Source organism: Mastacembelus armatus, chromosome 9 (assembly GCF_900324485.2).
Source record: "Mastacembelus armatus chromosome 9, fMasArm1.2, whole genome shotgun sequence".
Classification (NCBI taxonomy): Eukaryota; Metazoa; Chordata; class Actinopteri; order Synbranchiformes; family Mastacembelidae; genus Mastacembelus; species Mastacembelus armatus.
Window position 1 is genome coordinate 712744 of NC_046641.1, and position 18495 is coordinate 731238.

The 18495-nt window shown below is 42.9% G+C and overlaps 1 protein-coding gene across 3 annotated transcripts in view; it reads left to right on the top strand.

The window, feature by feature from the left end:
• The window catches only part of apba1a (amyloid beta (A4) precursor protein-binding, family A, member 1a), a 68151-nt gene that overhangs the window by 31455 nt on the left and 18201 nt on the right, over positions 1-18495 (top strand). For 2 of the 3 annotated variants that reach the window (XM_026322035.1, XM_026322036.1), the window contains exons 2-5: positions 1011-2662; positions 5390-5488; positions 5595-5634; positions 7203-7348. In XM_026322035.1, coding sequence (XP_026177820.1) covers positions 1103-2662; positions 5390-5488; positions 5595-5634; positions 7203-7348 — 1845 coding nt within the window. In that variant the 5' untranslated portion in view covers positions 1011-1102. Of the gene's footprint in view, positions 1-1010; positions 2663-5389; positions 5489-5594; positions 5635-7202; positions 7349-18495 lie in introns of those variants that run through there. The other variant, XM_026322033.1, reaches the window with a different exon arrangement.

The window sequence follows — 18495 nt, forward strand, 5'->3', positions numbered from 1 at the left end:
ATTCAAGAGCTACTGTAGTAGAAGATTCATTTATTGCAGGTATAGGAAGCATCTGCTGAATTTTATCTCTAATAGTTGTGATTTTATTTGTAAAGAAACTCAAAGTCATCACGGCTGAGAGCTAAGGGAACACTGAGCTCAACAGAGCTGTGACTTTTTGTCAGCCTGGCTACACATTATGTACACATTATGCACACAACAACGCACAGGGGAGAATAGGTGGCAGTTTGAGGTCGCAGATTTTCACTTAATTATTAGTTTTGAAAGTATTGAATACCCTTAGTGATATACAAAAGAAATATATAGCTTTTTACATGAGAAAATACAAATGGCACACATCGTACCAAACTGTGCCAAAATGGCCATTTTGATAACCTCACTTAAACCGCACTGTACTAAAACCTCAAAAACAATAATGTTAACATGTTGTATTATGATTTCATAGAGGTTTAGAGCTATTGCTGCATCATTCTCAAAACATACTGATCCCGAAAGTGCTTTTTTTTTTTTCTTAGATGAAGCTGAAAATTTTACATTTTTGCTGTGTGCCATCTTCATTTACTCCTCACCAGTAACACCTATATTGATAATTACACATCTGAACAAATCTCACAAATTTTCCATTTAATATGACACCAAAAGTATTCAAATAGACTGTGTGGTTGCAAAGATATACTAATTTTATTATGGGTTGCAATTTTCGAGCAGAGTTCTAAAAATAGGTCTAGGGCTCAAAAGTATTGCAGTATTGTCTAATTAAAAACTGTGCGTGAATTACTCTTGCAATTGAGTAGTGCTAGCAGGTGTGAATGTTTTGCTTGCCAGTACCATAGTTTGCCAGTTAGCCATATGAGGAGTCACTATGTTACCAAACATCCTGCATCAGCTGTTTAGTAAGAATGTCGAATCACTGTGACAGATTCTGGTGTGACAGGTCACCTATTGTTACACTTGTCTTTTTGTATAAACTCACAATTTTTTACCTTCTGTTATTTTCACTCTCTTACCAGTAACCTTTGGCCTGACCTCACTGGGGTGCTTTCTGACGATGGATTCCTAAAACCTTCTTTGCAGCAACTGAACCAGCCACAACCAAACAGCTATGAACCCCCAGGAGACAGAGCTTGGCCAAGAGGTGATAGAGGAGACTGATGCCCCTCCTCGCCATCATTACAACCACAATAGCCGGTCTCATAACAGCAACCAGGAAAAGCGCTACAGATGTTGTGAGGCTCCAATTGGAGGAGTTACTGGCAACAGAACCAGGATGCCACAGCAGCATAAATCCCAGGATGAACAAGAAGTGGAGCTGCAACTTAAAGTTCAGTTTCCACAGCCCCAGCCTATTCCTCGACCTGGAGTGACACGTTATCGCAGACAGGGTGACAGCGAGGCCCGGATCAGAGCCCAGCAGCAGAGGCACAAACAGAGGCAACAACGAGAAGCAGAGAGAGCACAACACTTAGCACAACAACAGAAGCAGCATCATACAGACATGACACAGGAAGATGAACGAGAGAGGGATGATTCAGTATTGGCCCGCTCAGCAAGCACTGAGAGCGGCTTTCACACCCATACGGACCGGGCTGAGGGTGATGATGGCCTGGTGATATCTCTTGAGCCTGAAGGGCAGCCAGAAGCGGAGGATGAGGTCGGAACCTATGGAGTCCAGCTACGGCCTGAGGCAGAAGGGTACACTGAGCGTGCTGAGGCTGAACAGCAACATCTCCATCCACAACCTACCATTCCACCTCAGCCTCTGCCCGTGGCATGTGAACCTCTGTCTGATATCCAAAATGACCAGAGACATGATGAATCAGGGGAGATACTGAATGTGGGATACTCTAAATATGTCTACACCCAGCCCCTCAACCAGTCTGGGGGAAGGGCCAATGCCATAACAGGTCAGAGCATGGAGAGTTTAGATGCTGGACTTGCAGATGAGGCCTATTCTGAGCCATATGACATTTACTCACTCTCTGAACATGTTTATGAGGAAATCTGTGATGCTCCAACAACACTTTTATCCACTACAGACAGGACTGGAGGTACAGATTCTCTCCAGCAGACAAGGGCTGGTTTTTGGCTGTTGGACAGTCGGGTCGGAGGTGGAGACTACCACCAGCAAGAGGCTGTGGGCTCCCGTCTGCGCCACTACGATGAACGCTCAGATGGTGAGTCAGACAGCCCAGAGAAGGAGGCTGAGTTTGCCCCTTACCCCCGAGCTGACAGTTGTGACCAGGAGGAGGATATTGACAACATTGTGGTTGTGGTCAAAGAAAGCCTAAGATCTCACAATCTTCATCATGCTACAGAAGACACTATAGATGAAGAAAATGAGGTACCACTTGAAGAAAGAAAACCCCAATCTGATACTCAAACTGACACTGACAAAAAACACAAAGCAGCCAACCAAGGAAAGCCAGCCAGAAAACAGACTCTGAGTCCTTCAAAGGAGCCTGTAGCAGTGAGGAACAGTCAGAAGAAGAGAGATGCCATATCTCTGGCCATCAAGGACATTAAGGAGGCCATAGAGGAGGTGAAGACCAGAACAGTGAGATCTCCATATACACCCGATGAGCCCAAGGAGCCCATCTGGGTAATGAGGCAGGATCTAAGCCCCACTGCAGAGTGTGACCTTCAACAGTCACTAGCGAGCGATGTAAGTACACCAGCTCTGGATATTATTGATCAAGATGTATTGGATAACATGTCTGTTCTGTTAGTCAGCTATTATGTACAGATAAACGTGTTGTTTTACATTAGTGATTTTATAAGGTCAAGGAACCCTAATTACAAAAAAACATGTTCTCCCTCTAATAAGGGTCGCACAGTGGTGTTTGTTATCAGATTTGGTTATTATGACTTCATACAAAGCCTAAACAAACAAACAGCAGATTAGAATGATCATTATGGTCACACTAGTAGCAACACTATTTTAAATCATTCAGCTGCAACAGATCTCTTCAATCAGTTCTCCCTGATGCTCTAAATATTTCACATCACATAGTTGTTTTCATTATTTTCATTTTATTTTCATTGGAAGTACCTGTTATCAAAGAAATAGTTCCTCAGAAAACAGGACACTAGCTTCAGACCCATCCAACACTTCTGAGATAAACTGAAAAATCATCTCACTACCCAAAAAACAAGCTAGGTATAATACTCTTGTTTTACTGTTAGCCATGCAGTGTATTTTACAATCACAAAGTTGGCTGATAGTATAAAAGAAGTTAATGAATTATGTCACTTTGCAATATAATTCATTGCCCTTTTTGGGTATACAACACTACGAAGAGAATACACACACAAAAGTGTATATCAGGCGCTTTTGGCATGCTGCACTGTGGAGGAGGTGAATATCAATTTCATGTCTGTGTATTTCAGTCCAGAGCTGGAGTCAGGAAATGGTTAGCTTAGCTTAATATCAAAAGAAGCAGATGGAAACTATTCAAAACATAACTCCTGGTAAAACCACAAATAGTTATTTTGACATTTCTTTGTTTGGATTAAAGTAACAAAATTCAACAAGCCTTAGAAATATTGCTATGTGTATTTGTATGTGTACAGTCTAATTACAACTGTTGAATTTAAATAGCCCCTAAAGAAACCTTATCATAGACTGTATAGCACTATGTACAACTTCAGTGACCTAAATGGCTTAATTATGAAGCTATATCATTCATACTGATTAATCCAACAACAGCAATGGGCCTGAATGGAAATCCTCATGTGGCTTCTCCTCTTCTCCCACTCCTGTTGCTAGTTAAATAATTCAGTGAGGATTCGATAGCAGAACAACAATGTCTGTATTCCTTTACAGTGATGACAGTAAGCAGAACATTACTGCAGTCTGTATTACTGCAGTTTGACTTTAAATTTCATATTTCGATTCATGCGTCTGCAACATACAGCATACTGTATGCCAATGTAAACACCAATGTAAACAACTAGAGCAAACCCAGACCACAGATGTCCAGCCTGTTGATTCCTTGATGAATCCTGATACCTGAGTGTTACCTGAGAGCTGATTCAGTCCATAGACTGCTGTTGCATCTCAACGTTAGCTCTCGTTGAGGTTAAGCTGGGCTTGTGCATTTACTAACAGCCATGGAAAACTTTTGGATGTATCAAGTAGAAAAACTTGAGGAGGAAGAAGTCAATCAAAACCAGCAAACTCAGCAACATGATGGAGATGAGGTGTGAACACTGTGATAATTTTTCCATTGCTGTGTTGATGGTTTATATATGTAGCAGTGGTGCTGTCATGTGTCTGTTATGATCTGTGTAGTTTTAATTACATAAAATTGTGTGTTGATAAGACCAGATTTTTTATTTCAGTGGCCTTTTGGGTATTCATAACAGACACCAGGATTGTTGGTTTTTGGAAATCGTAGTTGTAGTAGTTGTAATAGTTGGTGTTTATTTGTTTTGCTTGTTTCTGTTTTTTCATGCTTCATTCCAAGCAGGGTCTTTAGAATACACAAGTTAAAGAAATGGTGTGATTTATGAATATGGTGTTGAAAGGTTTGGTGTGAGAGCAGGAATAAAGAAACGAGAGATAATGCGTAATTCTTAGTAGTTCCTAGTAGTTTCTGTTTGAACATGACCTTTCTGTGTGGAGTGCCTGCATGGCTTTTCTCTGGGTGCTCTTCCACAGTCCAAATACATGATGTTTGGGGTCAGGTTAATTGTTGATTCCAAATTTGATGTGTAAATGTAAATGTGAGTCAAATGTCAGACAAAGTTACATTCAATGGTTCCATAACAAATTTAACAAAGGAGTTTAATTGTGCTACAGCTAGACTGAAGATGTCAGAGTCTGGGGATACTGTGGTGCAGACCAACAGTTTCAGCAGAGAGGTATAAAAACTGTGGTGGTGGGGCCATATGTTGTGTAGTGGTTAAAGCGCCTGTCCATGAATGTGGTGACGCTGGTTCAACTCCTGGAACAGTTGTCTTGTACCCCATGTCTACCCTAGCTCTCCTTCCCACATTTCCTGTCTCTCTCCATTGTCCTATGGGAAATAAAGACAAAAAACTGCCCCCCAAATAATTAAATAAATAAATAACACTATGGTGATGTAGTATCATATCAGACCAGTTGGCAGCAGTTCCAATCACTTACTGGCTTCAGATAAAGCGGTGTTATTTGTCTGATTCTGCCTTGTTTGTTGTTCCTCTGAACAACAATGAAGGAACTGAGATGTGCTTCATGATGGCAGATCAAGAACAATTTGTTTGAAAATGGAGTTACACTGGGTTCATTCATTATTTATTCAGTATTATGTGCCACATTTGCATTACAAGTAGTGCTTGGTTCTGAATAAAAGATTTAAATTCACTAATTATATATTGCTGCTTGTGCCCACTCATTCTCTCCCTGCAGTCTCCTGGTTCAGGTTCACCCTCTCCTCCAGGGGCAGAGTCATCCAGCAGACATCTGCTGCAGGATGTCAGTTCTGAATTGTCTCCCTCCAGGAAAGAGGTGTGTTCAACATTTTACTGTTCTGTGTCTTATGTTCTCTTTGTGCATAGCATGCTGGAGGAATGTCTGGAATAATTTTAATAATATTGTCTTTTTGGATTCATAGTCCAGAAGAAGCCTTGCATCATTCCCCACATATGTTGAAGGTAAGTGCCTCATTTACTAGAGAGAAGGTTTGCAAACTGTGAAGGCAGAGCTAAATGACAGGCACAGTTGGGGATGCTGTGTGAGGTGAAAGGGACAGCTGCATTACATTATTCTTAAAACAATGGGAAACAATTGGCTACTAATTTGGCTGTTCACAAATTCAGCCAGCAGCAGCAGTAGCCACAGTAATTGTGTCACAGCTTTTGAATAAGATTAACTTAAGGTCTCTCCTTATCATAACTAAAAAAAAACAAACCGACAAAACAAATCAATTAATATGGCTGCCAGTCTGTGATTGTTTACAGGCCCCAGTGCTTGATGCTGTGCTGAAAAAAATTGAGATAAGGTGGCAAATTAGTTAAATACATTTTTTTGTAAATCTTTCTAACCATATAAAGCCTGTTAAAGCACATCATGCAAATGGAACCGGATAAAATACAATACAACTGTGAAAACAGACATCTTTCAAAGCTATACCCACCTGTACACTGACGGCCTTGATTACCAGCTGCTATGCCAAGTGCTATTAAGCGAATTAGAGGAAACCTCACAGCCTTTTAGACAGCAGGACAGGAAAGAAACACCACAGACTTCTTATCATTACCTCCATTGTGCATAGTTCAAAGACTTAAAAGCACCTTTTCTCAGAACCCTCCACACTGCAATCATTCCCTCGGTAGGTGCATAAGACTGCCTCATAGCATACCAAGTTTGCATATGTGTCTTTAAGCCTACAGGAAGAGACGTCCAAACCAGAGCAGTCAATCAAAGTTCAGTAAAAGAGATTAATATTAATCAAATTAAATTGAGAAGGGATGAGGAGAGATTAGAGGCAGAAGAGTGCAGTGTAAATATGACTAATCTTATATGGTTTTGTGGCACAAGGCATGTATGTACACCACATGAAATTAATAGACTAATTGAACCTTAAATCTGAAATAATAAATTCTGAGTCAGTGACTTAGTTACTTAAAAAAATTAAGCCTTGTCAATTCTGTAAATTGTAATAATTTATTGAAGTATTTACAACAGGGGACAGAATATGATGTGGATTGTATGGTTAAAAATGAGTAGGAAATGAATGGCTGAATCAATAGGTAATGGTGATGGTGGAATTAGAATTTAATCATGTTAGATCTGATTCAAAGTTCTATAATTTAATTGGTAATTTGGAGGGGAAAAGGTTTCTAAGTCAGCTGCTATTAGCTCGAGCAAATTGGGTTTTATGCAGCTGGTAGGAGAGAGCAAAGTGTGCTGCAGAGACCACTTTTGTGTCTATCTTTTAGTTTTTGTGTACTGCTTTGTAGTGTTTTGTATGTCATTGTATTTGTTTGGAGTAATTTGATTGACTTTTCAATGGAACGTTAAGGTTAATAGCCATTGCATGGTCTAGGGGCCCCTTGGCCCTTTGTGCCCCTGGTTTTATGCCCGGTAGGCCTGTTCTGTAATCTAGCCATGGTAATACTGTATAGTTAACATCAGTTAATCTTCTAAACTAGAAACTAATTCAAATATATTGATTAGCACAGATAGTTTCAAAAAAACCTGACCATTCTCCTCCCTCCAGTCCCAGGACCATGTGACCCAGAGGACCTGATCGATGGGATAATCTTTGCAGCAAATTATCTGGGTTCCACCCAACTGCTATCTGATAAGACACCATCCAAGAATATCCGCATGATGCAGGCACAGGAGGCTGTTAGCCGCATCAAGGTGAATGCACACATAGTCACACACTCATCTAGGCCCACGCTGCTCTGAAGCTAACACACATTTACAAGCCACTGCTAGGTCCCAGCACATGGCACTGTACCTTTAGTATGTTTTTGCTGTTGTTTTCTATATTATTCATTTTCTAAGACCCCATTTTCCCATTATTTTTGGTAACTTTATGTTTCATTATCATGGTAAGTTTCACATGTGTTTGATTGTTTCTTTGTTAGACATCTATTTATACCTGCCTTGCGCCTTTGTTCGCCGCTGGAGTATTGTGTTGAGTAAACTATGTTGTAACTTAGTCATGTTTCCACCTGAGTGAGTTGCTGAGATTTCCGAGTCACCTGTGTCTGTTCCCGTCTGTGCCTGGTCTGAGTTTTTGTTCCTGTTCTTGTCTTCGAATAAGGTGAGTTGTTGTCTGTGCCTGGGCCTTCTACCAATTCTTAAAACATAACAAAAACCAGTGCAAACAACAAAATAAAGGCTTGCTTACAGCAGAGGATAACCATCCCGGGGCTTGACTTAACCTCTCAGATTTCCTTATTTGTGGCATTTCAGCATTTGTTTCTGTTGCCTCTTCAATTTGTTGGTTGCTAATATTTGTGGTTTGAGCTGCATCTGCTGTTTCAGTGTCAGGTGCTTCAGGTACTACATCTACACCATTATCTTCAATGGCAGTTTAATGAGTCTCCTCAGTGGGCAGTTCAACTATGTTTTGAGTTTCCTGGCCACTCTCAACCCCATCTGAATTAGTCTCCACTATTTCAACTGGAGGCTGCAGAGTGTCATCAGTGGTTCTGGGGCCTCTGGGTCGGTTGGATCATTTTGGACACATGAAGGGTTTGGTTTGTTGTCATAAACTTGTTCATTCCTTAGCATACCCAGCATGCTTAGGAGAGTGCTATTAAATCACTCAATTGCATTACCTCTTGGGTGATAAGGGCTGGTTCTCACTTTCTTGATGCTTGCCATGCAGCAAAGTTCTTTGATAACACGTGACTCAAAGTCTCTCTCTTGGTCATTATCAAGGCATGCAGAGAACTCATAGTGTACCAAGGAAGTGTTCCCACAGACTTTTTGTGACCGTGGTTGATCTTGAGTAGGCTGGACAACCACATAAGCATCAGCATAAAATGGTCCATGATGACTAAACTGATGACTTACTGTCAGGCTCAATGGAAAGAAAATCCATGCAGACCAACTCCATTGCTCGCAAGGTTGTGATGTTAACTAATGGTGCTGCCTTTTCAGGCTGGGACTTATTTTTAACACGGCGCCCACAGTTTATTTTGCTCTCAATGTCTGCAGCCAATTTAGACCAAAAAAATTTGACCTCACCAGGTCATGAGTCCGCTCTCATCACAAATGACCCATATCGTCATGGAGCAGTTTTAGAACAGTGGGCCTCGGGGAGATAGGGAGCACAAGCTGATATATTGTCAAAGAATCACACTTTCACTTCTTAAACAGAAGACCATTCCTCATTTCAAGGTGCTTCCACTCAAAAACAATTTGAGCTTGAATGTTTCAGCTTGGGTGTCAGGTGGGGCATCCACTCCAGCCTCTAGTAACTGAATAACATGGCTTATGTTTGAGACTGCTCTTTGGTGTTCTTTGAGCTCCTCTTCACCATAAACATCGGAGATAGCATCAGCATTGATTCAGGGGGTAATTCAAGAAGACGTGATGTGAGCTGGTATATCCGCTCCTCCTCCTTTATGATCACATTATTTGCAGCAAGCGTTCAGTGGGGCCTCTGTGGTAGGTCATCAGCGTTCTAGTTAGCCTTTCCAGCTTTGTATTGATTTGGAAATTGAAGGAAATGAAGGACACTGCTGCTAACCAGCGATAGCTCGCTGCATCAAGCTTTGCAGAAGTCAGAATGTATGTGAGCAGATTATTATCCGTGATAACAGTGAATGCATTAACATAAAGGTAATCATGGAATTTCTCGATGACTGACCATGTCAATATATGTGGTTTCACTGTGAGTAAGTTCCCTACTGGCATAGGCAGTGACGCGCATTTTACCATCCTGCTTCTGATACAATGCAGCACCCAAAACAGTAGTGTTGGCATCTGTATGCAGGATGTATGGGAGCTTTGGATTTGTAAACCTCAGTCCAGGAGATAATGTCAGCTTGTCCTTGAAGCTCTCAAACGCTGGCTGACAAACTGGCGTTCACCTGTCAGTAAAAGGTTCCCAGGTGTTGCAGTACATAGATGAGGAATCGGCTCTTTTCTGGCCTTTCATGGGTAACCACCTGTGAGGGTGTCACGATCAGGGTTATCAAAAAATATCAGACCAATAGTGGCACCCACTCTGGTACTTCAGGTTCAGAGAAATCAGGCTTTATTAAACAAAACGAAAACAGAAAAGAAGACACAGAAGAACTAGGGCAGGAAATCAAACAAGAACTAGACTACGGAAACAAAAATACAGAAAACTGGACAGATACAAACAGAAGGGCAAAGGCAAAGGATCTGAGACACACACACACTCTCTGGGAGCTCAGGCGGCGGCTGCTGCGTTGCTGGGAGCTCAGGCGGCGGCTGCTGCGGTGCTGGGAGCTGCTCAGGCGACGGCTGCTGCGGCGCTGGGAGCTGCTCAGGCGACGGCTATCGTCGGCACACTGAGGTTGCAGGACCCTGGAGGAACTCACAGTGGGGACGCTGTCGTGGCTTGGGGAACTGGACTGGAGCTCAGGGGGGACGCCTTCGTCGGCGCACGGGTTCCAACGTCGATTTCTTCCGACAGCGTTTACTCTGTTGTCGAGACTGTTGGTCCGGCGGTCCCACCTGCGGCTGCTGCGCGGGTGGCTGGGCAGAACGGTGGGACCTTGACTGGGAGCTGGCTGAAAGGTCTGGTGGCGGCTCGGGAACCTCAGGTGGCTGCTGCTGCGGCGGTGGCAGCTCGGGAACCTCAGGTGGCTGCGGCGGCTCGGGAACCTCTGGTGGCTGCTGCTGCGGCGGCTCAGGAGGCTCCGGCGGCGTTGGCGCCGGCTGCTGCGGCTTGGGAGGCTCCGGTGGCGTCGGCGTTGTCCACTGCGGCTCGGGAGGCTCTGGCGGCGGCTGCTGCGGCTCGGGAGGCTCCGGTGGCGTCGGCTGCTGCAACTCGGGAGGCTCCGGCGGCGTCGGCTGCTGCGGCTCGGGAGGCTCCGGCGGCGTCGGCTGCTGCAGCTCGGGAGGCTCCGGCAGTGGCGGCGTCGGCTGCTGCGGCTCGGGAGGCTCGGGAGACTCCGGCGGTGGCATCGGCTGCTGCGGCTCGGGAACCAGGGATGGAACCTCAGCTAGGACGTGGACGTCGGCGCACTGAGGCGCTCGGACCTTTGGCGGAGCCTCAGCAGGGATGCTGAGGTCGGCACACTGAGGCTCGGGGATCCGGTGCTGAACCTCAGCGGGGACGGTATCGTCGGCATACTGAAGTTCCTGGATCCTGGAGGAATCCTCAGCGGGGACGCTGTCGTCGGTGCATTGAGGGTACAGGATCCTGGGCAGAACCTCCGCGGGGACACCGTCGTCGGCGCACGGAGGTTCGGGCTGGGCAGCAGCGAGGAGGGACTCGGGCTGGGCAGCAGCAAGGAGGGACTCGGGCTGGGCAGCAGCGAGGAGGGACCCGGGCTGGGCAGCAGCGAGGAGGGACTCGGGCTGGGCAGCAGCTATGGGAGTCAAATCCCAGGGAGCCAGGGGCTTGGCCTTTAACTCCCGCCAGATGGCACGCGCCTCCGCCGGCGTCAGTGACTGCGGAACTGGTGCTGACGGCTGTGCGGTGCGGCGTGGAGATTTTCGGAGGAAAGTTGGAACGGTGCCGCTGCCGGATCGTGACCCTCTGGTTCCCGAGGTTCCGGCTTCTGCCTCCCAAGTCGGCGGGGACGCCGGTACCGAGGCTGCCGGACAGGAGACTCTGACGGTTGGGACATCAGGGACCGGGAACTGGGCAACTGACACACCGGGGATTTGGCCTCATCCGTAGGGGATGGTGACGAAGGGACCTGGAACAGGGCCAAGGCGTTGAGCAGATCCCAGACCTGCTCGACGGGATACTCCAGGTCAACCCACTCTTCCGACACCGACAGAATGGTGGCCAACCGGGAGAGCATCTGGTCGGCCCTCCTCCTTGTCACAAAGCTGGGCGGGTTGGTAAACGCCTGGGTCAGGGTTGAGCAGTACTCGTCGATTTCCCAGTAGCATGAAGCTTCCTGAATGGTGTCTGACAGCGTCTCCAAAAAGCCGGAGATAAGCTGGTTCTCTTTATCAATGTCCGCTGGGTCCATAACAGGCAGAAGCATTCTGTTACATGTTGGGGTACTGGAAGGAGGAAGGAGAGACAGGACCCAAACGCAGGACTTCAAGGTTTTAATAATACTCCTGGAGATGCCAGGGATCAGGAAGGAAACACAATTACAACTGGGTGTCACGTTAAACAAATAGTAGGTGGCACAGTCTGCCACAAGAAGCATATACAAAAACTCACGTCCTCAACCAGTCTGCAACCATCAACACAAGTCAACACAGGTTAATGCTTCTGCGGAGAACAAAGGAACAAAAGGAGAACTTATAGCAGCTGAGACAGCAGATAATTGAACACAGGTGTGAATAGTCAGTGACAAACGTAAAGCTGCCGGGGACCGATGCAGGGGGAAAACAGGAAGTCCTTTCAGCATAAAGGTCCCCGGCAGGAAGTCCCAAAAGGGGACTCATGACACCAACTGTGTTCAAAATGCTAAAAACACTACACAATAAAAGCAGTGCAAACAACAGTTATATAGAATGCTTTTGAAATAAAACAAACATAAAAACATATACTCCAAATTGTCCTTTATGTGTTGTATCTTGGTGTGTTATGAAAGTCTCTTCTGATGGTGTGTCTATCTGTGTGGAATAATGGTTGTTCCTTATTTGAGAATCCTTTGTCAATCCAAGTAGTCAAATCCAAACAGCTGGCACACAGTTTTGGGAATCTTCCTGAAGAGTTTTCACTGGTCTGGTCTTCCTGCTTTTGAAGAGTGCACACGCTTTTCTGTTTGCTCCTGCTTTGACCAGCTTTACTTTGCTCTTATTCCTTTTCATTTTTATCCAATGATTTTATAATACACATTTAAACATAATTTTTACTCATTAGTAATTGTTATGCTGGCCAAAATGCTACTCTGAACCTGGAAGATACAATGTCGTTCCCAAAACTTTTGAAAGTGGGAATTGATCAGACTGCAACCTCCTGGGACAAACTTGTTGCCAAGCCAAAGCATCACAGAATTAGAAAGAACAGCTCAGTAACAGGTTTCAACTACTGTCTGAACAAAATTTTATTGAGCAAGAAATGTCTGCTGTGACTGAGACACAAACACAAAAAAAGTAGTAATTTTATGAAGAATGGGAGCCAGGAAACTAGGCAGAGACACAGAGAAAAAGAATCCACCAGACTGCTCCCAGACCAAAGGCACTGACTAGCATCAATGCTGCTGTCATGACACCCAGGGCCTCTGCTGTTCCAGGACTTAAAGCAATAATAAACCACTTATCGACCTGAGGCCCAGGAAGAAAACACTCTCTGCTAGTGCTATAGCTGCAGTCAAAGAGTGGATAAGTGAATGACATTCAGAGAAATCTGATTAAAATCCCTTGCAATTACTCAAATAGATTTAAAACTTGCTTTTAAAACGGAACTAAAATGATCTCCCTCTATACTCTTACACAATCATTTACAAACCTCCCCAATGTTATCAAAATTTTATTGATGATTTTACTGAGATGCTTTCAGTTGTCATCATAGAGTTTGACTGTTTATAGCCATTTGACTGTCACAGGCGATTTTAATGTAAACCTGGAAGGCCTGTGACAGCAAAGCCAAAGAACTTTTCTCTTGTCCTGCAAACATACAGCCTTAGTCAACATGTTAGTGAGCTGACTTATACTAGAGGTGACATTCTGGACCTAGAGAGTGGGCACCAAAACAAAAGAGGAACAATGTAGTATATGCCATCCAGTGTAAGGAAGAAAGCTCAGAACTCTACATTGGACAAATCAAACAACCACTCAACAGTAGGATGGCCCAGCACAGGAGGAGCAGCTCCTCAGGACCACAGTCAGCTGTGCACCTACATTTAAAACAGACAGGGCACTCTTTTGAAGACAGTTATGTACATATTTTTGGACCAGAGAAGATAAGTGGTTTGAGAGAGGAGTCAGAGATATATGTATATATATATGTTCAAGGCAAATTTAATTTAATCATCAAATTAAATCATCAAATATTAACCTGTAATCTGTTTTAACTGGAGTTACAAAACAGCTCTCAAGTTATTGAGACTTGCAACTTGCTAATACGTTTCCTTGCCATTTGGCCCTCTGGGTATAGTATCTATTGCTCTCCTTCTCTCCTTGCGGTGTCATACCCAGACATAGGCCACAAGAGGTACATGATGCATTTAGGGGGACTAGAAAATTTGGGGTGCATTCAAGGGGCGTTTGGAAAAGCTTATAGGCGAAAACCATTAGTAACCATATATTTATATGGGTTACAAAAGAAAAAAAGGAACAAGTGTTGCTTCAGTTATGGCCTGGACATCTATGGCTAGTAGATGATTGAATTGCTAAAGGAAACAACAGGATGAATGCAGAATGCAGGAGCATTTTGTTGCTCACACAAATTCATCAAAACTCACTGAAAAACATTTTATCATTCAGCAGTACAGTGATTCCTAAACATACAGCACAGCAACCAAAAATACTGTCACCACAAAGAGGTGGAATATCCTTGACTGGCCAAGGCAGTAACCTGATCACATCTCAGTCTGATTGAGCTGCATTCCACTTCCTGGAGACCAGAATAAAAGGCAGACACCCACAGAGAGCAGGAGCCGAAGGAGGCTACAGTGAACAGAGCATCACCAGGATACAGAGTCTGCTGATGTCTGCAGGTCCAACTCTTCAGACATTAACTGCATTTGTACTGTATCTGTCCAATTATTTTGATTCCCTAAACTTGGGGCATTGTGTTCAAGGGCTACATGCATATCTCCCACAAAGTTATTTGTGGATTGATGTAAACATAATAACATGTAAAAACTGATGTATGAAGTAATGAATGGTATATGTAATGCGTATCCTTATATAGAGTTTACTCAGTGAATGTCTATACGTGTACATTTTAATGTTCATGTATTTAACCTGTAAGTATTTCACACCCCTCTGTTCTATGTGGTCACATGACCAGGGTCCTTCCATCCTCACATCCTGATCACATTCACATCTCTTGAGATCACCTAACCGGTCCAAAACACACACTGATGACATGTCACAGTTCTTAAAGATAGTTTTATTCATTTCATTCACAGTCTCTGTCTGTCTCTATTTCTTGCTGGTGGTGAGCTTTCTTTTTGGCATCTCAGTCCTGTCCACCAGTGTTCTCTGCCTGGCTGACAGCTCCGATTTGACCCAAAAACACATCATACAGCACTGTGTAAATGTGAGGAACAGAATATAGAAAATAGGTAAATACACAAATAACATATCAAAATGGACAATAGAAAACTAATACAGTACAAATAGACTTAATTATACTGTGGATAAATCAGCATTTGTAGTAGTTGTAGTAGAAAATATAAATAAAGCAGTGAAAACATTTTCCCGCTATTTTTTCATAGTTTTATTTACATATTAAACCTATCAAATGAATAAATAGAAAATCAATATTCAGTGAGTTTAATAATAATAATAGTAATGTCATTAAAGGAGGCAGCACGGTGGCTTGGTGGTTTGCACTGTTGCTTCGATGGTTACTGGTTTCGAAACCCACCAGGGGTCTTTCTCTGTGTAGTTTGCATGTTCTCCCCATACTTGAGCGGGTTTTCTCTGGGCACTCTAGTTTCCTCCCACAGTATCTGATACATATATTTAAAATGTATATTTGAAATACAAAATATTATTTTGTAATTTATATTCGACAGTAATAAGGAAAATGTCCTTAAATGATTTACACCAAAAATACTTTGGTGTGTTGTATTTTGGTATTTTTTTAAAATACTGTAAAATACTTTCATTGAGACGGTTATTTTCCTTTGCTGGATTGATTAACAGGCACCATTGCCGTTGTCTGGATACCAGTTTTTTTAAAAGTTAGTTGTCCTTAAAGGCATTACTTAAAGAGACATCAGTAGTTTAGATTACCATATTGTGTAGACTGTGCAGTGCTCAGACCCACTTGTTCAGTACATTTCATTGTTCACACATTTCCATAAACTTACTACTTACTGATCCACTCACACACAAGTTTGGATGTTTTTTGAATAGCTTGTTTTGGGCTATCTTATTTGTTGTATTGCGGAGTCTTATTACAGGTGTTATAAATATTTTTTCTGACCTTGATTTGTATTCTCTAAATCCTCTCAATTGGTTTAGTGATTAGATGAGCTACTTGACAAATTCAGTTTCAACCTAACTTAACCACTTAATATACATTTTTAGAGGACAGTCTGAGTCCTAATTTATTGATAGAACTAGTGCACACCCAAATATTTTTCTTCCTGCTGCTTAACTATGCAACTACACACACCAATGATAGTGTAAAATTACTGAAAATGGTTAAATATTTCATCTGGTTTAAATCATAGCTGACCTCTAACAAGGCATTATAAATGGTTTTAATGAGCATTTTATTTCAGCTGGCTCTGTTTCCAATAATTGTGCAACTACCAAGACTCATTTTTATGACACTGCCATAACTTAAAATGGTTTTTCTTTTCAACCTATTCCATGTGGACAAATAAGGAAAGCTATTAACCCAAGAAAACTACCTGGATCAGATCATTTGGACCCATATCTTTTAAAACTTGCAGCTGATTTTATTGCTGAACCCATTTCTTATATTTTTAATCTGAGCCTCCAAACGAATGTCATCCCCAAAATATGGAAATCAGCCTATGTTGTGCCTCTTTTTAAAGGTGGGGACCCAACTTCTTTAATCAACTATCGCCCCATCTCAAAATTGCCTCGTTCTAGTTAAAATATACTTGAATCTCAAGTAAATTCCCAGCTAAAACAGTACCCGGTAAAAAATAATATTCTGAGGTTAAACCCAGTCTGGTTTTAGAGCAGGACATAGTACTATAACTGCAACTAACTAACTAACTGCAACAGTAAAAAACCTCGGAGTTATTTTTGACCAGGACATGTCCTTTAACTCACACATAAAACAAATCTCTAGAACTGCATTCTTTCACCTGCGCAACATTTCCAAAATTAGGAACATCCTGTCTCAAAATGATGCAGAAAAACTAGTCCATGCATTTGTTACCTCAAGGCTAGATTACTGTAACTCATTACTATCTGGATGTCCCAGTATCTCCATAAAATGCCTCCAATTAATCCAGAATGCCGCAGCCAGAGTCCTGACAGGAACTAGCAAGAGAGATCATATTTCTCCCATATTGGCTTCTCTTCATTGGCTCCCTGTAAAATATAGAATAGAATTTAAAATCCTTCTTCTCACATACAAATCCCTTCATAATCAAGCTCCTTCATACCTTAAAGACCTCATAGTACCATATTATCCCAATAGACCACTTCGTTCTCAGAGTGCAGGTCTACTTGTGGTTCCCATAGTTTCCAGAAGCAGACTGGGAGGCAGAGCCTTTAGTTATCAAGCTCCTCTCCTGTGGAACCAGCTCCCAGCCTGGGTTCAGGAGGCAGACACTCTCTGTACTTTTAAGGCTAGACTTAAAAACTTCCTCTTTGACAAAGCGTATAGTTAGGGCTGGCTTCAGGCAACCCTGAACCATCCCTTAGTTATGCTGCTATAGGCCTAGACTGCCTGAGGACCATCGGTGCACTGAGCTCCCCCCCCCCCCCCCTTCCCCTCCCCTGTATATCGCTGATGTGCAGTTACTGGTCCTACCAACCTGCAGTGTCTATTTGTTATTTATTGTTGCTGTTCTTTTCTCTCTGCTCTATCCACTCACCCCAACCGGTCGAGGCAGATGGCCGCCCAAACTGAGCCTGGTTCTGCTGGAGGTTTTTTCTTCTGTTAAAGGGAGTTTTTCCTCTCCACTGTCGCCAAGTGCTTGCTCATAAGGGAATTGTTGGGTTTTTAGTTTTAGTTTTTGTAAAGTGCCTTGAGATGATTTGTATTGTGATTTGGCGCTATACAAATAAAATTGAATTGAATTGAACTATGTCTGTGCTTAATGATATCTGTAATGCATTAGACCAGAAGAAACATTGTGCTGCTCTGTTTGTTGATTTAACCAAGGCTTTTGATAATGTTAACCACAAATTACTGCTCAACAGACTCAAAAATATGAATTATGAATATCATAAACCATCTTAATAAGATCCTTTAATGGCGGATCAATCAGTCAGTAAAACAGGATATCAGTCTACAATCTGAGGGAGAGTTCTCCCGATTCAGTGACGTATTTACTGTGTGAAATAACATTAATGATGCCAGTCACAGTTGTCTTTTTAAGATTTATTCAGCTATTTGCAGTATATACATACTATTTACATAGGGGGAAATGAAGGGAGAACTAGTCAGAGAAATTAGCTGAATTAAAGAATAAAACATATCAGTCTAACGGGAGGTTGTTTGCAGTGGTGTAAAAGAAATCTTGAAATTAATTTATGTTCTGTGTTTCAGTCTGAGGTCCAAACACAGTTTAGGAGGAAACTCTAGTAATTATGGAGACCAACTGAGATTAGTGTGAGACAACCAGCACAGCCACAGGTTATTTGCTTATCCTCGGGTTTACTGAGGCTCGGTTTGTTCTGCTGTGGGCTGGTCCGACTGCAGTCTGTTGGCGGGTTTCCAGGAGAGATGTAGGCATTCCACGAATTCCTGGGCTGCAGACCTGGAGTCCATTCGTCGCCTTTCCTCACCCTCCTTAAACCTGCAGGGTTATCTCTTGAAGTTGGTTGATGTGAGATTGTCAGCCAGAATTAAGTGTTTACTGCAGGACAGCCACACGCAGGGAGGATGTCTGTTCCTCTCTTTTGCGTGGGCAGTGAAAGCAGTCTCTGTTTCATGGTTCTTCTGTGAGGTGCTCTCTTTTTGAGAATCTTTCTACTTGGAGTGGGACGATCTAACTTCATAGTTATATGGATTAACTACAAGCATGCATGACAAACAATAGCAGAGCTTCTATATC